Genomic DNA, 23,382 nt, shown 5'->3' on the forward strand with positions numbered 1-23,382 from the left:
CTACCAAAAGGTCGGGACACGCGGTTACAGTTCCTGACAAATAACTCGATGGCTTCAAGACAGAGTCTCGGGTCCGTCGAGTTGCAACCTCACCGCTTTAAGGCCACAAGCTACAGGCGTGCAAAATACCATACTAAACAACTGCATGAAAGGAGGCCCACGTCTGGGGGCGGTGTGCAGGGGTGAGGCGGGACACGTGCCAGCCACTCATCAAAGGCTGGGGACCGAGGCGCACGCCTGGCCTTCTGCGGACCGCGGCTGAGCCTGCAAACAAATCCGGCGTGCAGCTCCCCTGGATTCCACAGCACCGGAAACGGCAACGCCCACTGGGGGCGCTGCGGACACACGAGTGGAGGCTGCCTTCCAGGAAGCCAAAAAAAAAAAAAAAAAAAAAAAAAAAAACAACGGGGCTGGGGGGGTGAAGAAAGAAAGAGAAAAAGGAGGGATAGTGGAAAGCCGGGCCCCGGCCGCCGCCCCCACGCCGCGCCCCGCCTCTTCGCCGCCAGGGCCGCCGCCGCTCCCCACGGCCGCTCCCCGGCGGTCCAGCCCTCAGACCCCTCTGCCGACCCGGCGCTGCCCGCCGCCGGGGACCTCAGGTGCGTACCCGGTCCCCGCCGCGGCCGCCATTAAGAGCGGGTGCTTCTCCTGGAACTTTCTACGCTCGCGGGGCTGGCCAGTGGGAAGACTGGGGCGGGGGAGGCAGGCCGGCCGCCCAGGCGCACGGCGGGAGGCGCCCCTGTCGTCGTCCCGGCGGCCCCAGAACCCCGTTCCCCGCGGGCCGGGCTCAGGAGTGGGGGTGGGGCAGGGAAACCCCGCCGCGGGGACAACGGTCGCGCGCACGGACGCGCAGCCCTGTCCTCTCTGATTGGCTGGGCGGGGGCGGCGGGGGCGGGCGTCTGCAGGCTCTGGGCTCTCTGGGCCCAGTGCGCGTGAGGTCACGCTCGGCCTGGCGTACGTGGGGCTCGCCCGCTGCGTGCGGACGTGCTTGATTGGGTAGGTGAGGGGCGGGGCCGCGGCTGTTGCCTGGTAACTGCCGGGGCGACACGGCGAAGGCGTGGGACTCCGTCGCGCGTGGCGAAGGGTCCCCCGCGTGGGTTCTCGCGTGGATTGTGGCAGCGAGCGGACTGGGGCGCCCTGTTAGAAGAGGAGCCATCGACCCCGTGCTGCGGTCCGTCACGGTGATGGCTTAGAGTTCAAGGGCGGAAGGGCATTCTCCGCCCGTCAGACCCAAGCTTAGCTGTTTTAGTAACGGCTTTATTGAGATAGGTCGTCAGGTGCGTCTTTTATAATGTATGATCCATGGTTTGGGGTCCACTCAGAGAGCTGTGCAGTCACCACCGTCCTATCTCAGCACTTTTCCGTCACCCAAAAAGAAGCCCCCTTCCCCTTCCCAGCCCCCTGCAACCGCCAGTGTCCTGTCTACCTAGGTGGTTCTGCCTGTTCTGGACGTTTCCCGGTAGATGGGATCATCCTTAGGAGTCTGTGTCTTTAACTTCTTTTTTATGGCTGAGTAGTGATCCTTGTATAGTATAGATATGCCATGTTTCCCCCTCCCCGCCAATGGATATTTGGGTTGTTTCTACTTCTTGGCTGCAGTGAGTAATGCTGTACGATGGACATTCGTGCACATGTTTTTGTGAAGACCTGTTTTTTACTCTTCGGTATATACCAAGGAGTGGAATTGCTGAGCCCAAATTTGCCTTTCGAGGGGAAAAGTTTTCATGTTTCGGTGGCCTGCTGGTAATGGTTTGTGTGACCGGCACAGGGGGCCTTCAGTACCCACAGGACTCGGTGTCAGGCTGCAACAGGTGTTAACCTGCAGTGCTGATGTGGACTGGTTCTCGGTTCTACCTGCCTGCCTGCCGGTGACTTCCTGAAGTGGGCTGCCTGAGCTCTGGGTCTTTACCAGGACCTTTACCCAGAATGCCTGGACATTCTCTTCCTCACTCTCAAGCTGCCCAACTTGGAAATCATGCTGGCGTGCCTTCATCATCTTATCCCTTTTGGTTACTGTTTCCACATGCCCTGGACCATTTCAGGGGTGGTCTGGCTTTCATTTAGCCTTTATTACCTGTTATTTCGCCCGGTATATGGAGGTCTGTCTCACTTGAGAGCAGTGGAGGTGGAGTTTATTCACCTTTCTTTCTTGGTGCCCTTCCTGTGAGCAGAGTATGCCAGGTGCTCAAAATGTGTTTTTAAGTTTTTATCAGTTAATTTTGGCTAAGCTAAAGTTCTTGACTAGTTGTTAATATTTAAACTTGACTAATCTTATTCTGTGACCTTGAAAATACATATTATTTCTTGTTCTCTTCCATATTCCTTGCTAATTGCAGAATAGAATACCTTGTTGTCTTGGGATTTATTGATATTTATTTATTTTAATTTTTTTTAATCTTTATTTTTGAGAGAGACTGCCCAAGCGGGGGAGGGGCAAAGAGGGAGGGAGACACAGAATCCAAAGCAGGCTCCAGGCTCCCAGCTGTCAGCACAGAGCCTGACGCGGGGCTCAAACTCATGAACTGCGAGTTCATGACATGAGCCAAAGTCGGAAGCTCGACCGACTGAGCCACCCAGGCGCCCCATTTATATATTTTTTAATTTAATGCTTCTTTCATTTTTGAAAGGAAGAGAGCGCACCAGTGGGGAGCGCAGAGAGGGGGGGGACACAGGATCCAAGGCAGGCCCTGCACTGACAATAGAGAGCCTGATGTGGGGCTCAAACTCACAAACCCCATGCGGGGCTCCAGTCCATGAACCGTGAGATCATGACCTGAGCTGATGTCAGAAATGTAATGGACTGAGCCACCCAGGTGCCCCTGTTGTTATTTTTTTTAATGTTTATTTATTTGTTTTGAGAGAGAGAGAGAGAAATCATGCGCATGAGCCAGGGAGGGGCAGAGAAAGAGGGAGAGAGAGAATCACAAGCAGGCTCCATGCTGCCAGCACAAAGCCTGATACGGGGCTCAGTCTCACGAATTCTGAGATAATGGCCTGAGCCAGAATCAAGAGTCGGACACTCAACTGACTCAGCCACTCCGGCACCCCTGTTGTTACTTTCTTTTAAGTTTTTACCTGGCTTTATTGAGATATTATCGGCATGTAACGTTGTGTTAGTTTTAGATGTACAGTGTAGTGATTTACTATGTGTATTTATTGCAATATGATCACAACTAGTTTAAGCAACATCACCTCATGTAAGTTACAAATTTTGTTTTTCAATGTTTATTTGTTTTTAGAGAGAGAGAGCAAGGGGCAGAGAGGGGCAGAGAGAGAATCCCAAGCAGGCTCCGCACTGTCAGCACAGAGCCGGACAAGGGGCTCAATCTCATGAACCATGAGATCATGACCTGAGGTGAGGTCAAGAATTGGATGCTTTACCAACTGAACCACCAGGCGCCCCACGCATTGTTGTTTTCTTGTAATGAGAACTTCTAACATTCATCCTCTTAGCAACTTTCAAACATACAGTACAGTGTTGTTAACTCTAGTTGCCATCCTGTGCGTTATAGCCCCAGGACTTCCTATTTTGTGACTGGAAGTCGGTACCTTTAACCCCCTCCATACATTTGTGTTGAATGTTGAACAGGTCCACTTGAGTTTATAGTTCCCATTTACTGTGGCCCCAACTTTGGAGAAGGTGACAACTCAGGAACTTAATTAAAATCAAGGTCTCCGAGGGGCGCCCAGATGGCTTGGTGGGTTGAGTGTCCCGACTTCGGCTCAGGTCACGATCTCACAGTTTGTGCATTCGAGTCCCGCATTGGGCTCTGTGCTGACAGCTCTGAGCCTGGAGCCCGCTTTGGATTCTGTGTCTCCCTCCCTGCCCCTCCCCTGCTCATGCTCTCTCTCGCTCTCAAAAATAAATAAACAACAAAAAAAAAGGTTTTTTAATAATAAAAGAAAGGCCTCAGAGACCTGAAAAATTCACCTTGGGAAAGGAAAACCCAGAAACAGTCTGAAAAATAAACTGGGCCACTATTTCAAGATGTGAGGGGTTTGCTAAATGGAGCAGATGACATTCTAAATGATGAACAGTATAGGTGATAGAAGTGAATGCTAGATCAGGGATGGGCAAACTTCTTCTGTGAAAGGCCAGATAATAAGTATTTTCGGTCTCTGTCACATGCATGCAATCCTGTCTTTGCAGGAAAGCAGCTACAGCTGAGATGGAAACATCTGTGTTTCAGTAAAACTTTATTTACAAAAAGACGTGGCAGTCTGTATTTGACCCACAGGCTGCAGATTGGTGACTCCTGTTCTAGATGTTTGCTTTTCATTAGCAAAATATTGCATTGAACAGGAGAGACCCACAGCCCTCAAGGATTGCTGGGAAAATATGTGATATTTGAGAGGGTTTTTGTTTTGTTTTGTTTTGTTTACATCTCCCGTCTTAGAAAAAAATTGGGGCCCCTGGCTGGCTCAGTCAGAAGAGCCTGTGACTCACTCGATCTCGAGGTCAGGAGTTCGAGCCCCACATTGGGTATAGATTGCTCAAATAAATATACTTTTTAAAACCCAATAAATACAAGAGCAAAAGGTTAAGCACTGTGTAAAATCTCTGATCTAAAGGAACATTGCTTATTCTTTAGATTTGAATAGAAAAGAATTAATCACCAGGTAAGCTTTGGGAGATTTTACTCTGTGGTACAAGCTCTCACCGTTAAGGAATTTTAGCTTTGTTAGAATGAAACATGGGGACCCCTGGGTGGCTCAGTCAGTTGAGCGTCCAGCTCTGGATTTCGGCTCAGGTCATGGTCTCATGGTTCGGGAATTCAAGCCCTGCATCAGGCTCTGTACTGACAGCCTGGAGCCTGCTTGGCATTCTCTCTCTCTCTCTCTCTCTCTCTCTCTCTCTCACTCTCTCTCTCTCTCTCTCAAAATAATAAACTTTTTAAAAAAGGGGGGGCAGAATGCAGTGATTTTTTTCCTGGAAAATGTTCTCAGGGTGGGAGACCCCAGATCAGCTCCTAATCATGTTTCATTACATTGTTTTAAGTCATCGCTACACCCAGCACAGGGCTTAAACTCACGACCCCAGGATCAAGAGTCACATGCTCCAGCGACTCAGCCAGGCAGGCGCCCCCGGCTTTCATGATTTCTGATGCTCCATTACTGGATGGGGGGTTCTAAGTCACAAAATTGAAAAGACAAGGTTCCTGCCTGCATTCGTTGCTAGGTGAAGGATGCAACAAAACGATAATTATGCAACACTCGCTTTTTTGTCATTGCGGGTAGCGCAGTCGATACCAAGTGATCATATCCTTTTCAGTTCCACCTCGCTTGATTTTGCCTATCATTTATTCTCTTGTAAAAACCAGAGTTTTGACATCACAGTCCTCTTAGGGATTACTGTGGTGTAATTAGCAGAAATGATACCTGTACCACGGGCACTAACAGATGTCAATCAAGCAACTCACTCTTGGGTTTTGCAGGAAGGCTTTGCTAGAACCGTCTCCATGCAAAAAATCGTGCAAAAGAATAGATAACCACGGTGCTTGCTTCAGCAGCGCGTAGGCTAAAGTTGGAACAACACGGAGAATAGTAGCATGGCCCCTGCACGTAGATGACACACAAAATTAAATAGGTAACAGTGGTGTCCATACCTGCACTTAACTTAGGAGAGTTCAGCCATGGTCGAACTGCAACAGTGAAAAGAGGAAAATCACTATTTAAATATTTTAGGCACCTTCTGTCGTTCCAGTGGAGGAACATACGACTTAGGAGCACGCAGGACACAGGAGCCTGGAATATTCCAGTCCCTTAAAGGGTCTCAGTTCTCAGGGGCCTCTCAACAGGAGCGTCTCAAAGCACCATATGGGATTCCAGTGTTTTAAAATGTGTTTTTGGGGGCACCTGGGGTGGCTCTGTCGGTTAAGCGTCCGGGCTCTTGGTTTCGGCTCAGGTCATGATCTCGTGGTTCGTGGGTTTGAACCCCACATCAGGGCCTGTGCTGACAGTGTGGAGCCTGTTGGGCTCTCGTTCTGTCTCTCTCTCTCTCTCAAAAATAAGTAAATATATTTTTTAATGTGTTTTTTTCGGGTCACCTGGCTGGCTTGGTCGGTGGGACGTGTGTGACTCTTGATCTCAGGGTTGTGAGTTCAAGCCCCAAGTTTGGTGTGGAGACTGATTAAAAATAAAATCTCTAAAAAAATGTGTGTTTTTCATACATCGTGGCCCCTAAACTAGTTCACTGGATGATTAATGGAAGAAACCATGTCAACACTGCAGGGAAAACTGGCTGGCGGGACTCCATGAAGGGTTACAATTAGAGACATGGTCACAGTGAATGTAGTATTCCTGCCATCAACATATGAGTCATCAAACAGTGGCATTTCGTGTTCCAGTAGCTGCTTGGTGACCAGCCAAATAGGTGATAAGATTTTAGAGAGATGGAAAATATTAAAATTACGGCTGAAAGACATGAACTCTGAAGACACAGCCATTGATGGCAAAATTTGGAAAGAAAAGGGAACCCTCCCCCGACCCAAGAAGAATGGCCTTCTGATACGAAGCTCAAAGTCACTCTGAGTGGTTGACATGTTTCAGGACCACTGACTTGAAAAAATGTGCGTCGTGTTGGCAAAGTTGCATCGGGTGATAAAGAGCTAGAAGTCAGCTCCCCAAACAATTAACTCATAGAAGGAAAATGTTTCCTCTGGGACAGATAATTTATTGCTTCCTAAGATAATTTTGACCATGGGTGAATTTGCCTTTAGACGTACCTACTTCCATTATAAGATGGGACTCTGTTGTAGGAAAAGTTGTTTTTTTTTTTTTTTTTTAATGTTTATTTATTTATTTATTTTGAGAGAGAGAGAGAGAGAGAGAGCACATTTGGGAGCAGGAGAGGGGCAGAGAGAGGGAGAGAGAATCCCAAGCAGGTTCCTTGCCATCAGTGCAGAGCCCAATGTGAGGCTCTACCTCATGAACCATGAGATCATGACCTGAGTTGAAATCAAGAGTCAGATGCTTAACTGCCTGACCCCCGCCCCCACCCCCCTTACAGCTTTTTGTTTTGTTTTGTTTTGTTTTGTTTTTTTAGCTGACAACACTCTGTCAGATGGGATACAGAGCACTTGGAATTCTCATGTATTAGCAATAGGAACACAAAATAGTACAGCCACTTTGGAAAACTGTTTAAAAAAAAAAAAAAAAAATTTAAAAAAAAAAAAAAAAAAAAGGGGCGCCTGGGTGGCGCAGTCGGTTAAGCGTCCGACTTCAGCCAGGTCACGATCTCGCGGTCCGTGAGTTCGAGCCCCGCGTCAGGCTCTGGGCTGATGGCTCGGAGCCTGGAGCCTGTTTCCGATTCTGTGTCTCCCTCTCTCTCTGCCCCTCCCCCGTTCATGCTCTGTCTCTCTCTGTCCCAAAAATAAATAAACGTTGAAAAAAAAAAAAAAAAAAAAAAAAAAATTTAAAAAAAAAGAAAACTGTTTAGTCCTTTCCTATGAAGCTTAAAAAGCCTACTTCTCTTGGGGCGCCTGGGTGGCTCAGCCAGTTAAGCATTTGACTTCAGCTCAGGTCGTGATCTCACAGTTCATGAGCTTGAACCCCGCATCCAGCTCTCTGCTGACAGCATGGAACCTGCCTTGGATCCTCTCTCTCCCTCTCTCTCTGCCTCTCCCCTGCATGTGTGTACATGCGCACTCTCTCTCTCAAAAAAAAAATTACAGATCTTACACTAAAAAGAATGAACTTTACATAAATTATACCTTAATTAAAAAATGTTTTAAATGACACGAACAGGTCTTTCTTCTTTAATAACCAAAGATGTGAAATGTAATCCTACTAAGGATCTAGTATACAGCAATTATAAATAATTTGAAAATAAAAAACTTTCCTTTATTTAAAAGGAAACTGCGAGTGATCCATTTTTTTGACCATTTTTTCCCTTGCTAAATAAAATCTGCAGACATAAACAATGTTTGAGTTCAGAGATGAGTGCCCCACTTTGATTGCTTTATGCTCTGCTTCATTGAGAGACCTCTGTACTTGGAGGTTATTTTAAGCACATGGAACACCATGTCCTTTTTCATTTTACAAACCACCCACACATAAACAGTTTATAATTACAGACTTCTACTTGTTCTCAAAAATGGGTGTGATAACAAGAAGACAGTCAAAGGTTTTAGGATCATTATTTAAAAGCTTCAAATTGGGGGTGCCTGGGTGGCTCAGTCGGTTGAGCCTCCGACTTGGGCTCAGGTCATGATCTCACGGTTCATGAGTTCAAGCCCTGTGTCAGGCACTGTGCTGACACCTCAGAGCCTGGAGCCTCCTTCAGATTCTGTGTCTCGTTCTCTCTCTCTGCCCCTCCCCTGCTGTGCTCTCTCTCTTTCTCAAAAATAAATAAAAACATTTAAAAAAGAATACAAAAAAAATACAAGCCTCCAGTTGAAGTGTGTATATTTCCTCAGTCGCTCGTGGCCAGGTCATGCCTGGTATGAAGTCACATTCTATTTCATAATAGGGAGACTGATTTATAAAAAGTTTTAACCAAAAACATTTGCATCCTAATGGTTCTGCTAGTCTATGGTCTGTCTCAGGAAGAACATAAATCTAATTAAGGCATCCTCAAGTGTCTTCAGAGAATTTATTTATTATTATTTTCTTAATGTTTATTTTTGAGAGAGAGAGACAGAGCGTGAGCAGGGGAGGGGCAGAGAGAGAGAGGGAGACACAGAATCCGAAGCAGGCTCCAGGCTCCGAGCTGTCAGCACAGAACCGGACGCGGGGCTTGAACTCACAAACTGCGAGATCATGACCTAAACCAAAGTTAGACACTTAACCGACTGAGCCACACAGGCACCCCTATTTTATTTTATTTTATTTTATTTTATTTTATTTTATTTTATTTTATTTTATATTTTATTTTATTTTATTTTATATTTTATTTTTTTATTTTATTTTTTTATTCTATTCTATTTTATTTTATTTTACTTATTTTATATTTTATTTTATTTTATTTTTTTATTCTATTCTATTTTATCTTATTTTATTTTATTTATTTTATATTTTATTTTATTTTATTTATTTTATATTTTATTTTATTTTTTATTCTATTCTATTCTATTTTATTTTATTTTATTTTTAGTGTGTATTTATTTAGTTTGAGATAGAGAGCATAGGTGGGAAGAGGGGCAGAGAGTGAGGAGAGAGAGAATCCCAAGCAGGCTCCACGCTGTCAGCATGGAGCCTGAAGTGGGGCTCGATCTTACGAACCATGAGAGCATGACCAGAGCCAAAATCAAGAGTTGGACTCTTCACCGACTCAGCCCCCTAGGCGCCCCGGTTTCTTCACCCATAAAGGGAGGTTGGAGCTAGGTCATCTGTGAGAACCGTCCCAGCTCTAGGTGCGTACTTAGAGGTCACTGTGGATTTCTACCACTCACTGTCTTGTTACTTCTCTTGGACAGGGATCATGGCCCAGGTGGCGGTGTCTGCCCTGCCCATGGAGAACGAGGAGGCCTCAGAGAGCAGGATGGTGGTGACGTTCCTCGTGTCCGCTCTGGAGTCCATGGTGAGGCGGTCTGCGGTTCTGTACAATGTCCCCTAGTTGGACCACTGTCGAAATCCTAGAGCTGGGCCACACTCTGACGCTCGGCCGCAGTTCTATACCCTGTCTGTGTAACCGTTCCCCTCTGCGTAGAGGTCACGGGCTGGGCAGGTGATTTTAAAGCCGCTTCTTACGTGGTGGAAGTAATTCTGTCAATGTGAACTTTCCGGATCTGAAAATTTAATGAAGGCACCTCTCTTCCCTTGTTTGAGAACGTTTCTGCTCTAAATTCAAAAGCGAACCAATAGGCTATTTCTGCACGTCTATTTAGGTCCGATGTGCAAAATGTACCTCGTGGGTAAAAACATGGTGAGAAACGTGTATAACCTCAAAGTGTCTGATTGCAAGATACTTACCGATTAGAAAGGGAAAATCAGCACCTTAATAAAAGTGGAGAAACCTGAGAAACACCCCCTTTAATCAAGCGATCAGAGTGGACATCAGCAGTAATGGGACAGACCGACATCCCAGCCTCCTGACGTGACGCTCCAGGCGGGGGCTTCACCATTTCTGTGCCATTCCTGCCCAAAACGCATGCCGAATCTAATGGGGAAATACCAGGCAAGCCAAATTGAGGGACATTCTACAAAATGACTGGGCTGGACTTTTAATAAACGTCAATGTCACGAAAGACAAAGACTGGAGAACCATTTCAGATCGAAGGACAACTGAAGAGCCAGGACGTCATGTAGAAACTGTGACCCTGGGCTGGATCCTTGACCGGAAAAAAATAAATAGATTTATTCTTTTTCTATAAAGAACACTACTTTTTAAAAAATTTTTTAATGTTTATTTATTTTTGAGAGAGACAGAGCATGAGCAGGGCAGGGGCAGAGAGAGGGAGACACAGAATCCGAAGCAGGCTCCAGGCTCTGAGCTGTCAGCACAGAGCCGGACATGGGGCTCGAACTCACGAACTGTGAGATCATGACCTGAGCCAATGTCAGACGCTTAACAGACTGAGCCACCCAAGTGCCCCTCTATAAGGAACGTTATTGGGTCTGGGCCCCTGGCTGGCTCAGTCTCAGGAGTATGCGACTCTTGATCTGGAGGTCGCAAGTTCAAGCCCCACATTGGGTGCAGAGATTACCTAAAAGTAAATAAACCTTTAGAAAAAGGATATTACGGGGTCAGCTGGCAAAATACCAAACACACACGAAGCTCCCTCTCATGCACACGTACGTGTGCACACACACACGTGCTCACACCCCTAGAACCATCATATTTGAACTAGAAAACCAAATGTAAAGAGAAATTTTGAAAGTAACCCAAAGTAAACTGAATAATGGCCCCCAAGATGTCTGTGTCCTCACCCCCAGTGCCTGTGAATGTTCTTACTTGGCAAAAGGAACCTTACAGATGTGATTAAGTTAAGGATCTTGAGATAGGGACATTATCTTAGGTTATCTGAGGGTAGATAGATAAAACTTTTTAAAAAAAACTTGGAATAAATTTTAAAAGAAAGCGTCAGTGTCTGTTTGAAGAACAAACTAGAAATGTTTTACTCAAGAACTGACCATCTTCCTTCCCTTGACAAATGTTCATAAAGTGCCTTCCACGTCTGGGCCCTTTTTTAGGCACTGGGGCCACAAGCTTTTTGAAAAGACAGATAAGGTCCTCCTCAGACGATCCCATGTCCTATTTGGGGAGACAGATGATAAACAAATTCCATGTGGATGTTTATATTGGTAAAGATAATAAATAACAAAAACAGAGGGTCAGGAAACACTTGGAGCGAGAACAAGTGGTTATGGCGGGGTGATCTGGGGGAGATTCTGTGGGCAGTTGCCTTTTATGGAAAGACGTGGATGAAGTGAAGAAGTAGGCCAGGCCGGTATCCAGCGGCAGAGTGCTCGGTGAGAACAGCTTGTGCAAAGGCCCCGAGGTGGAAACAGGTGTGGTATTTTGGAGGAGCATCAAGAAGTCCAGTAACGCTGCAGCAGGGGGAGGAAAGGAGAGGTGGCCAGAGGTAAGATTAACAAGGCACCAGGTGGCCAGATCATGTAGAGCTCTGGGCTTCTCAGTGCTCTGGGAAGCCACTGGAATGTTCTGAGTGAAGGAATCGTTTGGGGGAGTGGTTCCAACGGGAGTGGACTAGGCTGGAAATGGTGGAGGTGGGGAGAAGTGATGGCTCCAGAAGGGTCTGTGGAGTTGACAGGACTTAGCGATGGGTTGGATGTGAGCCGTGAGGTTTTCTTGGGGAAAAAAAAAAATCAAGAGTATTTTTCATATTGTGATAAGGTATATAAAGATCACAAAATTTACTGGTTTCACCACTTTTAAGCGCACAGTTCAAGGGCATGAAATGCAACCGCATTGATGTGCTGCTGTGGTCACTGTCCCTCTCCAGAGTTTTCCGTCTTCCTCAATCGAAATTCTGTCCTCATTAAACAAAATTACTCCCCACCCATCCTTCCCCTAACCCTATGGAAATCAAGGAGAGTTGTGTTGTTGTTGTTGTTGTTGTTGTTGTTAAGATTTTATTTTTAAGGGGCGCCTGGGTGGCTCAGTTGGATGAACCTCTGACTCTTGATTTCGGCTCACGTCATGATCTCACGGTTCATGAGTTTGAGCCCCACGTTAGGCTCTGTGCTGACAGTGCGGAGCCTGCTTGGGATTCTCTCTCTCCTTCTCTCTCTGTCCCTCCCATGTGCTTGCTCTCTCTCTCTCTCTCTCTCTCAAAATAAGTAAAATAAACTTTAAAAAAATTATTTTAAAAGATTTTATTTTTAGGCAATCTCTACCGCCAATGTGAGGCTCGAACTCACAACTCTGAGATCCAAGAGTCACATGCTCCACCAACTGAGCCAGTCAGGCGCCCCTGATTTTTTTATATAATACACTTTTATTTAGGAATACTTCGTTTTTATTTTTATTTTGAAAGAGAGCATGCATGCGCAAGCAGGGATAAGGGGCAGAGGGAGAGAGAATCCCAAGTAGGCTCAGACCAGAGCCCGACGCGGGGCTCAATCCCACGACCCTGGGAAATGACCTGAGCTGAACTCAAAAGTCAGACGCTCAACCGACTGAGCCACCCAGGTACCCCTGTTTAGAAATACTTTAAAGATGTACGGAAAAGTTGCAGAGTGAGAGATCTCCCACGTGCCCCTCACCTATCACTTACCTAACTACGGCACATTTGTCCAGATTGATAGATCAGTATTGGTACGTCACTACTAGCCAGCTCCATACTTTCCTCGATTTTCATCAGCATTGTTTTGTTTTGTTTTTTTTAACATGTTATTGTTTTTTAATTTTTTTTAACATTTATTTATTTTTTGAGAGACAGAGAGGGATAGAGTGTGAGTGGGAATGGGACAGAGAGAGGGGGAGACACAGAATTGGAAGCAGGCTCCAGGCTCCGAGCTGTCAGCACAGAGCCCAATGTGGGGCTCGAACTCACGAACTGCGAGATCAGGACCTGAGCTGAAGTCAGATGCTTAACCGACTGAGCCCCCCAGGCGCCCCAAGATTTTACTATTTTTAAGCGATCTCTACACCCAGTTTGGGGCTCAAACTCACAACCTTGAGATCAATACTCACATGCTCGTCCTTTCTCTGTCCAAGGTCCACCGGTGGCACCACATTCCTTCCGGTCATCAGGTCTCCTTAGGCGCCTCTCATCTGTGACAACTTCCCAGTCTTCCCTTGTGTTCCATGACCTTGACAGTTTAGAAGAGGACTGGTCAGGCCTTATATCGAGTCTCTGTCAATCTGGGTTTCTCTGAGGTTTCACCTCCTGTTCGGACGGGGTTTTGGAAAGAAGACCACAGAGGTGAGATCCACCCCCCAACCCCATCACATCGTATCGGGGCGCACGACATCACCGTGACCCGTCGCTGGTGGGGCTCACCTCGGTCTCTTGGTCAAGGCGGTGTGATGGTTAACTTTATGTGTCGACCTGACCGGGCCACGGAATGCCCATTATTTCTGGGGGTGTCCGTGAGGGTGTTTCAGGAAGAGATTAGCACTTGAATTGCCGGGCAGAGCAAAGCAGGTGGCCCTCCCCACCATGGGTGGGCGTCACCCAGCCCGTGGAGAGCCCGAATAGAACAGAAACTCAGAGGAATGGTCCAGTCCCCTCTCTGTCCGACTGCTCGAGCGGGGACATCCATCTTCTGCCCTTGCCCTTCTGGCTCTCGGGCCTTTGGACTCAGAGTTGAATCTATACCGTCAGCTCTCGGGCTCTCAGAACTTAGAACTGCCCCTCTTGCGTCTGCAGCTTGTGGACGGCCCGTCATGGGACTTCTCAGCCTCCGTAATCACATGAGCCAATTCCTTATAAGGACCCGCACATTAGCGAAAGAGAGAGACAGAGAGAAAGAGAGATCGATTATCTCCTATTAGGTCTCTCAAGAGAATCCTAACACAAGTAGTGTCTGCTATGTTTCTTCATCATACAGTCACTGTATTTCCCCCTCCATGTCTGGTTCTTGGGAAGCAGGTCACAAAGTCCAGCCCACGACTGATGATCCTCATAATGGGAAGGTGTCATGGCCTCTGTCATGGTGCTGGTGGGAGTATGAGCCCCGCTGAAATGTTACCTGTAATATGTTTGAAGAAGCTGACAAGAACTGGGGGGCGCTGGGGTGGCTCAGTCGGTTGGGCATCTGACTTCTGCTCAGGTCATGATCCCAAGGTCGTGGAATTGAGCCCTACATCAGGCTTGGCATTGAGTGTGGAGCCCACTTGGAATTCTCTCTCTCTTCCCCTCTCTCTCTCTCTCTCTCTCTGTCTGCCCCTCCCCCCCCCCACTCTATGTGTCAAAAATAAATACATATTTTTTTTAAATGAGTGACTCTAGGGGCACCTGGGTGGCTCAGTCAGTTAAGCATCCCACTTCTACTCAGGTCATGATCTCACGGCTCGTGAGTTCGAGCCCTGTGTTGGGCTCTGTGCTGACAGCTCAGAGCCTGGAACCTGCTTCATAGTCTGTGTCTCCCTCTCTCTCTGCCCCTCCTCTGCTCACCCTCTGTCTTTCAAAAATAAATATTAAAAAAAAATTTTGGGGGGTGCCTGGGTGGCTGAGTCAGTTAAGCGTCTGACTTCAGCTCAGGTCAAGATCTCATGGTTTGTGAGTTCGAGCCCCGCGTCAAGCTCTGTGCTGACAGCTCAGAGCCTGGAGCCTGCTTCGGATTCTGTGTCTCCCCCTCTCTCTGCCCCTCCCCTGCTTGTGCTCTGTCTCTCAGTAATAAATAAACATTTAAAAAAATTGTTTTTTAATGAACAACTCTACTGCATACCAGGTTCTCTATTTCAGATAGATTAAATGCCGAATGTCAGGTTCATTCGACACAAACACAGAGAGATTTGCCATGAAGCTAACAGAGCTTAAACTTCCTGCCCTCCTCTTGCAGTGGCCCCTCCCGTGGCTGTGGGAGAGCCCCAGCAATATGTGCATGTATGCATTTGCACAGATTTCTAGGTAAGATATTTTCTTTTTTTTTTTAATTTTTTTTTTAACATTTATTTATTTTTGAGACAGAGAGAGACAGAGCATCAATGGGGGAGGGTCAGAGAGAGGGAGACACAGAATCTGAAACAGGCTCCAGGCTCTGAGCTGTCAGCACAGAGCCCGATGCGGGGCTTGAACTCACGGACCGCGAGATCATGACCTGAGGTGAAGTCAGCCGCTTAACCAACTGAGCCACCTATGTGCCCCTCTAGGTAAGATATTTTAACCACATCAGCTAAAACCACATCACTGTCTCCTGCTCTCACTTTCTCGCTGCCACAACCCCTGTATCCGTTTCCCGTTGCTGCTGTCATTAAGTCCCACAAACGTAGTGCCTTTAAACAACATGCACTTACTTCGGGGCACCTGGGTGGCTCAGTTGGTTGAGCGTCCGACTTCGGCAAAGGTCACGATCTCGCAGTGTGAGTTCGAGCCCCCTGTCCGGCTCTGTGCTGACAGCTCAGAGCCTGGAGCCTGCTTAGGATTCTGTGACTCCCTCTCTCTCTGCCCCTAACCCACTGGCATTCTGTCTCTGTCTCTCTCAAAACTAAATAAACATTTTAAAAGAATTTAAAAAACAACAACAACATACACTTACTGTAAGACAGTTCTAGAGGTCCGGGGGCAGGAAACGGGGTTTTATGGGGCTCGGATCAAAGGATCACGGAGCCTCCATTCCTCTTGGAGGCTTCCAAGGAGAATACGTGGCTTGCCTTTTCCAACTTCTGAAGGCTGCCCGCATTTCTTGACTCATGCTCCCTTCCAGCAAGGGTCCACTCTGCCCTCTGCTCCCCTTGTCACCTCTTCTTCTTCCTCCTGCCTCTGGCCCTTATCAAGAACGTGGTGACTGCATTCGGTCCATCTGCATAGTCGAAGATAACCTTCCCCAAAACAACCACATCTGCAAAGTCCCTGTTGCCACGGGAGGGAATATATTCACAGGCTCTGGGGATTAGGATATGGACATCTTTGGGGAGACGTTATTGTGCCTCCCAGGATCCCCTGTGGCAGGGGATACTGGAGTGGACACAGGCACCTTCGGGGTCTCAAAAGGGGAAGCTCGGTTGCATATACGTTTGGCTTTAGTTTAGCTTTTTAGGTGACTTGCTGTCATTTCTGTGTCGAGGTGAGACCCCAGCATGGGAATGGTTTCCAGGAATATTCTTACGATCCAGTGGGTCCACTCACCCAATGATGGGACATCAAGGGGTATGTTACGACCTGAGGTCACCCTCTGGTGTGAATATGTGCTCAACTCCAGAAGGATGTGGGGAGCAGAGGAAAAACGGGTCTTCAATGTGCAGAGCCAGAGGGGCCTGGGTGGCTCAGATGGTCGAACGTCTGACTCTTCGTTTTGATTCAGGTCATGATTCCAGGGTCATGGGATCGAGCCGCGCATCGGTCTCCGCACTGAGCGTGGAGCCTGATTAAGATTCTCTCCCTCCGCCCCTCTCCCCTGCTCATGCTTGTGCGCTCCCTCTCTCTCTCTCTTTCAAATGAATGAATGAGTGAATGAGTGAGTGAATCAATGAATGAATGAATGAAGCCAGAAGCTAGTCCTAGAAAATCCTTCCAGTCGTTAAATGGGTAAATTGTAAATAGGGGACTTGTTTCTCACTGATGCCTTCTCAAAACAGAACTCCTCTCTGGTCAAGAACAGACTGTCCACTGTAGCATCTGCAGTCATAAATACACCACACGTTCTTTTAAAATCTTTGGAAGGAATTGCACAAAGTAGAATTTTTCAGAATTCTTGTCTGTAGGGCATATAGCCTGTAGCACTGTGATGATAGCCGGCGTGTCTTACATAGGAATTTTCATGTTTTATGCATCCCCACCATCAATAATAAAAATGCAATCAACCATGTTGGAGGAAATATTAAGTTGTCTCTCTGTTCTCTCCATAGAAAATATGACAAAATTATTGTCACGGGAAGAGGCAATCAAAGAGTCTGTAGCCAAAAATGTAGGGGAAGAGGGCATGTTGGAGAGGCATGTCACTGGTAAAAATACTGCACCCAATTTCGACAAGCAACAAGCAATTCTCTGGCCCCAGTGTCCTGCAGTTCAACTCAGTTCTGACTCTTATCTCTCTGGAGAGAGTGTCAGATCCCACAGGTTAAGGGCTCAACCCTCCGAGGCCGCCCATCACTTCAGACAGTAACATCAAATCCAGGTTGCCAGCTGGGCTTCTGACCGATGGCTATAGATCGGAAGCTCCACAGCCCCCCACGTTGGGTTTGCTTGATGGGCTAGAGCAGCTCACAGAACCCAGAAGCATTTTACTTACTGGACTACTGGCTGATTACAAAAGGATGTAACTTAGGAACAGCCAGAAACAAGAGATGCAGAGGGCAAGGTAGGGGGAAGGGTGCGAAGCTGCCGTGTCCTCGCCCAGCTAGCCACTCTCCCTAAATCACCAAGTGTTTACCCACCCGGGAGCTCCGACTCTGTCCTTTTGGGTTTCTGTGGAAGCTTCATAATATAGGCACAGTTGATTACAACACTGGCCGCTAGAGATTGAAATTAACCCCTATCCCTCCTCTCCTTCCCAGAGGCCAGGGAAGCCACTCCTCCAATCACGCGGTCGGTTCCCCTGGCCACCAGCCCCATCAGGTGCCCACCTAGAGTTACCTCATCAACCTTGACCAAAGACACTTATTGCTGTCAGGAAATTCCAAGACTTTCAGGAGCTCTGTGCCAGAAACAGAATGGATGAAGACCAAATATGTATTTTTTAGGTGGCTAATAAAAATATGGCCTTCTCTGGGTTGTATGATGTTTATAGTATCTGCTTAGTGGATGCGTTTCATTTTTCTTTCCTGCGGGACTTTTCTTATTTAAAAAAATTTTTTTTACCTTTATTTATTTATTTTTTTGAGAGACAGAGAAAGAGCACCAGTGGGGAGGGGTAGAGAGAGAGACACACACACACACACACACACACAATCCAAAGCAGGCTCCAGGCTCTGAGCTGTCAGCACAGAGCCAGACACAGGACTTGAACCCACAAACCATGAGATCATGACCTGAACCAAAATCGGACACTTAACCGACTGAGCCACCCAGGCGCCCCTGTATTTTTTTTTTTAATTGAGTAATCTCTATGCCTAACATGGGGCTCAAACTTACAACCCTGAGATCAAGAGTCTCATGCTTGAGGCACCTGGGCGGCTCAGTCAGTTGGGAGTCTAACTCTTGATTTTGGCTCAGGTCATGATCCCAGGGTCATGGAATCGAGCCTTGTGTTGGGCTCCGTGCTGTCAGTGCAGATCCCGCTTGGGATTCTCTCTCTCCGTCTCTCTCTGCCCCTCCTCTGCTTGCATTCTGTCTCTCAAAATAAACAAACATTAAAAAAAAAAAAAAGTTGATGGCTTCAAAAAGGAAAGTTAAAAGAGTCTCGCGCTCTACCAACTGAGTCAGCCTGGCACTCCTATATTTTCTGCTTAAAGCAGACCCTCTGAGGCTCCGCAAAATCTGGTATATAATACTTCATTCTTTGTTTCTATTTCAGTGTAAAGAATTGGCCAAGTCCAAGGCAGAAGTGGCCTGCATCGCAATGTATGAGACAGACGTGTTTGTCGTTGGAACCGAGAAAGGACGTGCTTTTGTCAACGCCAGGACGGATTTACAGAAGGATTTTGCAAAATACTGTGGGTGTTAACAGTTTTATCCTTTGTATTCATGACTCTTAAAATACTTGCAGGGAAGACTTATGTAATGTTTTCTTTTACAACAGTCTCAGCAGGGGCACCTTGGTGGCTGTTGGGTGGTTAAGCGTCTGACTTCGGCTCAGGTCATGATCTTACGGCTTGTGGGTTCGAGCCCCACATTGGGCTCGACAGCTCAGAGCCTGGAGCCTGCTTCAGAATCTGTGTCTGCCTCTCTCTCTGCCCCTGCCCTGCTCGTGCTCTCTCTCTGTCTATCTCTCTCTCTCAAAAATAAATATTAAAAAAACCCTTTTTTAAAAATAGCCTACACGTTATCCTGAAAATGGTTCTGTTACGTCTCTTGACTTGGCATACCAGCGAATATCTGCTTAACACTGATAGGTCCAAGAAACATGGTCAGTGTATTTTGTACTTTGTCCTCAGAGGCACCCTGGTTTTATAAAATAAATTTAAGGAACATAGAGTAAATTGTCTTTGATTCCTAAAATAAACCCACATTAAAATAAATTCTTATTTTACTTGTTCCCAGAGGAAAGGGAATAAAAAAAACTCTGGGCTCCTCAGGTGGTCCATTGAGTTAATAACCATTTTCTCTTTTTTCGCTATGGGACCTTCAGAGCCTTTTGTCTTTTCTTTAATGTTTGTTTATTTTTGAGAGAGAGAGAGACAGAGTGCAAAGGGGGAGGGATGGAGAGAGAGACACACGCAGACTCGGAAGCAGGCTTCAGGCTCTGAGCTGTCACTACAGAGCCCCGTGTGGGGCTCGAACTCACGCACTGTGAGATCACGACCTGCGCTGCAGTCAGATGCTTGACTGACTGAGCCAACCAGGTGCCCCTTTAGAGCTTTTAATGTGTTACAAGCGTCCAGCAGCTCTAGTGAGTGGATGTGGCCACGTGCAACAGAAACTAGTCTAGGATGTTAAAACCTACACCTTGTATAGCAACGGTCTCTACCATGGTAGGTCATCCACCTAGCACCTTAGTATTTTCTGGAACCAAGAAAAAAAACAAAACCCACCAAAGTTATGAGAGGATGTAATGTCATTAGGACTGTGGAGAGAGACAGTGGATGAATATAGCTGTAGATGTTTCCAAGGGTCGTCAGAGGGAATGGGAACATGAATAAATATTTACATATGTCCAGATCATTGGTATGTATGTGAGGGAGAGAGGGATTGGTTGATTCAGATTGGTTTCCAAGACCAAAATTATAGTCTCCACAATCAGGAAGATAGATTCAAATATGAGGCAATCTTTAAATAATACAGTAAGTGTATAATGGATGAACAGGAAGGTGTCCTCAACTCATTAATGTCAGTTGCCAGATGGATGTCTAATCGTTGAGATTTAATTACAGACTGTTTCAAGTTTCCCAGTTGCATACTCATGTTTCAGATATAGGGCTATTCATACTTTCTATTTCTTCGGTGCCCATTTCAGTAAACTTTATTTTCAACTTTATTATTTTTTAAAAAAATTTTTAATGTCTATTTATTTTTGAGAGGGAGAGACACAGAGTACGAGCGGGGGAGAGGCAGAGAGAGAGAGAGGGAGACACAGAACCCGAAGCAGGCTCCAGGCTCTGAGCTGTCAACACAGAGCCCGACGCGGAGCTCGAGCTCATGAACTGTAAGATCACGACCTAAGCCGAAGTCCGATGCTTAATACACTGAGCCACCCAGACGCCCCTCAACTTTATTTTTAAGTTGTTCATTTCATGTACGTTGTCGAATCTGTTGGGGAAAAAAATGGTTTATAGTATTTGCTTTGTAATTTTAATGTCTGTGTTGATGTCTCTACTTTTGTCACGGTGAAGGTCCTCCTATGGTCACTTTCAGACCGTATAGCAAATAACATTTTTGTTATCATTTCCTTTGAACTACTACTATTCCCTCTGTGTTGAATTATTTATAGTTCTTTATCAACAGATTCATTTCAGAGGTGACCACCATGTTATACTATCCTGTTCATCATAAATACCCTTTCTTGGGGCGTTTGGGTGGCTCAGTCAGTTGAACGTCCCAGCATCAGCTCAGGTCATGATCCCATGGTCTGTGAGTTCGAGCCCCACGTCGGGCTCTGTGCTGACAGCTCAGAGCCCGGAGCCTGCTTCGGATTCTGTGTCTCCCTCTCTCTCTACCCCTCCCCCACTCATGCTCTGTCTCTCTCTCTCTCTCTCTCAAAAATAAATAAACATTAAAATGGTTTTTTTTAATGTTTATAAAAAAATCTTGTTTTAGGGGCACCTGGCTACCTTAGTCGGTAGGACATGTGAGTCTTGATCTTGGGGGTCATGTGTTTGAGTCCCATGTTGGGGGTAGTTTACTTATAAAAAAAGATCTTGTTTTATGTTTATCCATTTCCCCCTCTTTCCGGTATAATACCAGAAGCGTAGACATTGAGGGAATGTTCGGAACAAGCGCTTGAAGACTGACTGTGCCTGTTGCTTGTTTACAGGCATTGCCGAAGGGGTGCGTGAGGCCAGATCCCCATGTCCTGCGAACGGGATGCAGATCGATTCAGGAGAAACAGAAATACTCAGAAAAGCAGTTGAGGACTATTTCTGCTTTTGTTACGGTAAAGTTCACATCACCCATTAGGATCGGCATAGGTCACTAAGGAGCTGGAGTGTTACAGATCACTTTATTGGTGTGACTGTTTAGATGCCGCTAACATTTAAAACTCTACATTCTCCTTAAGCCAAGAGCCAGGTCTTCAGGACCAGAGGGCGCCTTGAAGAAGACAGCTTGATCTCCGCTGGTCCACAGAAACCTCTGATTGATCAGCCTTCATTCTTCATTCTTTGCTTCCATTTGAGGGAGCCCCCACTGCAAGGCCAACGCAATTGTACCTGACCCTTGAACCATGCAGGGGTTGGGACACCCACCCCCACTGCAGTCGAAAATCCATATCTAATCTTTGACTCCCCCAAAACTCAGCTAATAATAGCCTACTGTTGACTGGAAGCCTTACTGGTAACAAAAATAGTCCATTATTACCTCTTTCGTATGTCATACGTATTACACAATGAATTTCTGCAATACAGTAAGCTAGAGGAAAGAGTTATTAAGAAAATTGTCAGGAAGAAGGGCATCTGGCTGGCTCAGTCGGTGGAGCGCGTGACTCTTGATCTGGGCGTTGTAAGTTCGAGCCCCACAACAGGCGTAGAGATTACTTGAAAAAACAAATTCTTAAAAAAAAAAAAAAGAAACAGAAAATCATAAGGAAGAGAAAATACATGTGTAGTATCATGATGTGTTTATTGAAAAAAGTCTATGTATACGTGGACTTGAGCAGCTCAAACTTGTGTTGTTCAAGGCTGAACTATATTAAAGACATTCGCTACTGGTTCAGGCACCAACCTCAACCTCATCCGTCTCTCCGTGTACTCATGTCTTTTTTTTTTTTTAATGTTTATTTATTTTTGAGAGAGAGAGAGAGAGCACGTGAACAGGGGAAGGACAGAGAGAGAGGGAGACACAGAATCCGAGGCAGGCTCCAGGCTCCGAGCTGTCAGCACAGAACCCGACATGGGGCTCGAACCCACGAACTGTGAGATCATGACCTGAGCTGAAGTCGGACACTTACCCGATGGAGCCAGCCAGGCGTCCCTCCATCTACTCATGTCTTCCACAGGCATTAAGAGGGATTTTTCTTAAGTTTATTTATGTATTTAATATAATCTCTACACCCAATGTGGGGCTCAAACTCATGACCCCAAGATCAGGGGTCACATGCTCCATCGAGTGAGCCAGCCAGGCACCCCAAGATAAGGATTTTTTTTAATACCTATGCAGAATTTTATCTCCTTTTATTATTTTTTTTTTTCAACGTTTATTTATTTTTGGGACAGAGAGAGACAGAGCATGAACGGGGGAGGGGCAGAGAGAGAGGGAGACACAGAATCGGAAACAGGCTCCAGGCTCTGAGCCATCAGCCCAGAGCCCGACGCGGGGCTCGAACTCCCGGACCGCGAGATCGTGACCTGGCTGAAGTCGGACGCTTAACCGACTGCGCCACCCAGGCGCCCCTCTCCTTTTATTATTAAAAAAAATTTTTAAACATGTATTTATTTTTGAGAGACCAAGAGAGACAGAGCACAAGTCGGGGAGGGGCAGAGAGAGAAGGGGACACAGAATCTGAAACAGGCTCCAGGCTCTGAGCTGTCAGCACAGAGCCCGATGCGGGCTCGAACCCACGAACCGTGAGATCATAACCAGAGCCAAAGTCACACACTTAACTCACTGAGCCACCCAGGTGTCCCCTATTATTTTTTTTATTTGAGAGAGAGAGAGAGAGAGAGAGAGAGAGAGAACATGTGCATACACAGGGACAAAGGCCAGAGGGGTAAAGAGAAAGAGAGAGAGACAGAGAGATTGAGAGATAGAATCCCAAGCAGGCTGTACATTCAGCACAGAGCCTGACGAGGGGCTCCACCCCTCAACCCTGGGATCGTGACCTAAACTGAAATCAAGAGTCAGATGCTTAACGGACTGAGCCACCCAGGCGCCCCCTGGGTGGCTCAGTCGGTTAAGCATCTGACTCTTGATCTAGGCTCAGGTCACAGTCTCACAGTTCATGGGATTGAGCCCCAAGTTGGGCTGTGTGTTGACAGTGTGGAGCCTGCTTGGGATTCTCTCTCTTAATCTCCCTGTCTCTCTCTCCGCCCCCTCCCCCTGCTCTCATGTGCCTGTTCTCTCT

The 23,382-nt window shown here is 46.6% G+C and overlaps 1 protein-coding gene and 1 non-coding gene across 8 annotated transcripts in view; both read left to right on the plus strand.

Annotated features, from left to right (window-relative positions):
- Window positions 1-377: 377 nt before the first annotated feature.
- Window positions 378-23,382, plus strand: part of LOC115503836 (general transcription factor II-I repeat domain-containing protein 2) — a 50,309-nt gene continuing 27,304 nt past the window's right edge. For 4 of the 7 annotated variants that reach the window (XR_003965518.1, XR_003965519.1, XM_030300291.1 and 1 more), the window contains exons 1-4: window positions 380-596; window positions 9,414-9,517; window positions 18,523-18,661; window positions 21,139-21,258. Coding sequence is in view for 5 of the 7 variants with exons in the window: in XM_030300291.1 (XP_030156151.1) it covers window positions 9,419-9,517; window positions 18,523-18,661; window positions 21,139-21,258 (358 nt within the window). In the remaining 2 variants the exon portion in view is untranslated. Of the gene's footprint in view, window positions 597-9,413; window positions 9,518-13,120; window positions 13,329-18,522; window positions 18,662-21,138; window positions 21,259-23,382 lie in introns of those variants that run through there. The other 3 variants (XM_030300293.2, XM_030300287.1, XM_030300290.1) reach the window with 3 other exon arrangements.
- On the plus strand, window positions 5,492-5,599 carry LOC115504630. The gene has a single exon (XR_003965736.1). It is a non-coding gene; the product is annotated as a U6 spliceosomal RNA (small nuclear RNA).

This window comes from Lynx canadensis, chromosome E3 (assembly GCF_007474595.2).
Source record: "Lynx canadensis isolate LIC74 chromosome E3, mLynCan4.pri.v2, whole genome shotgun sequence".
NCBI classification, from domain to species: Eukaryota; Metazoa; Chordata; class Mammalia; order Carnivora; family Felidae; genus Lynx; species Lynx canadensis.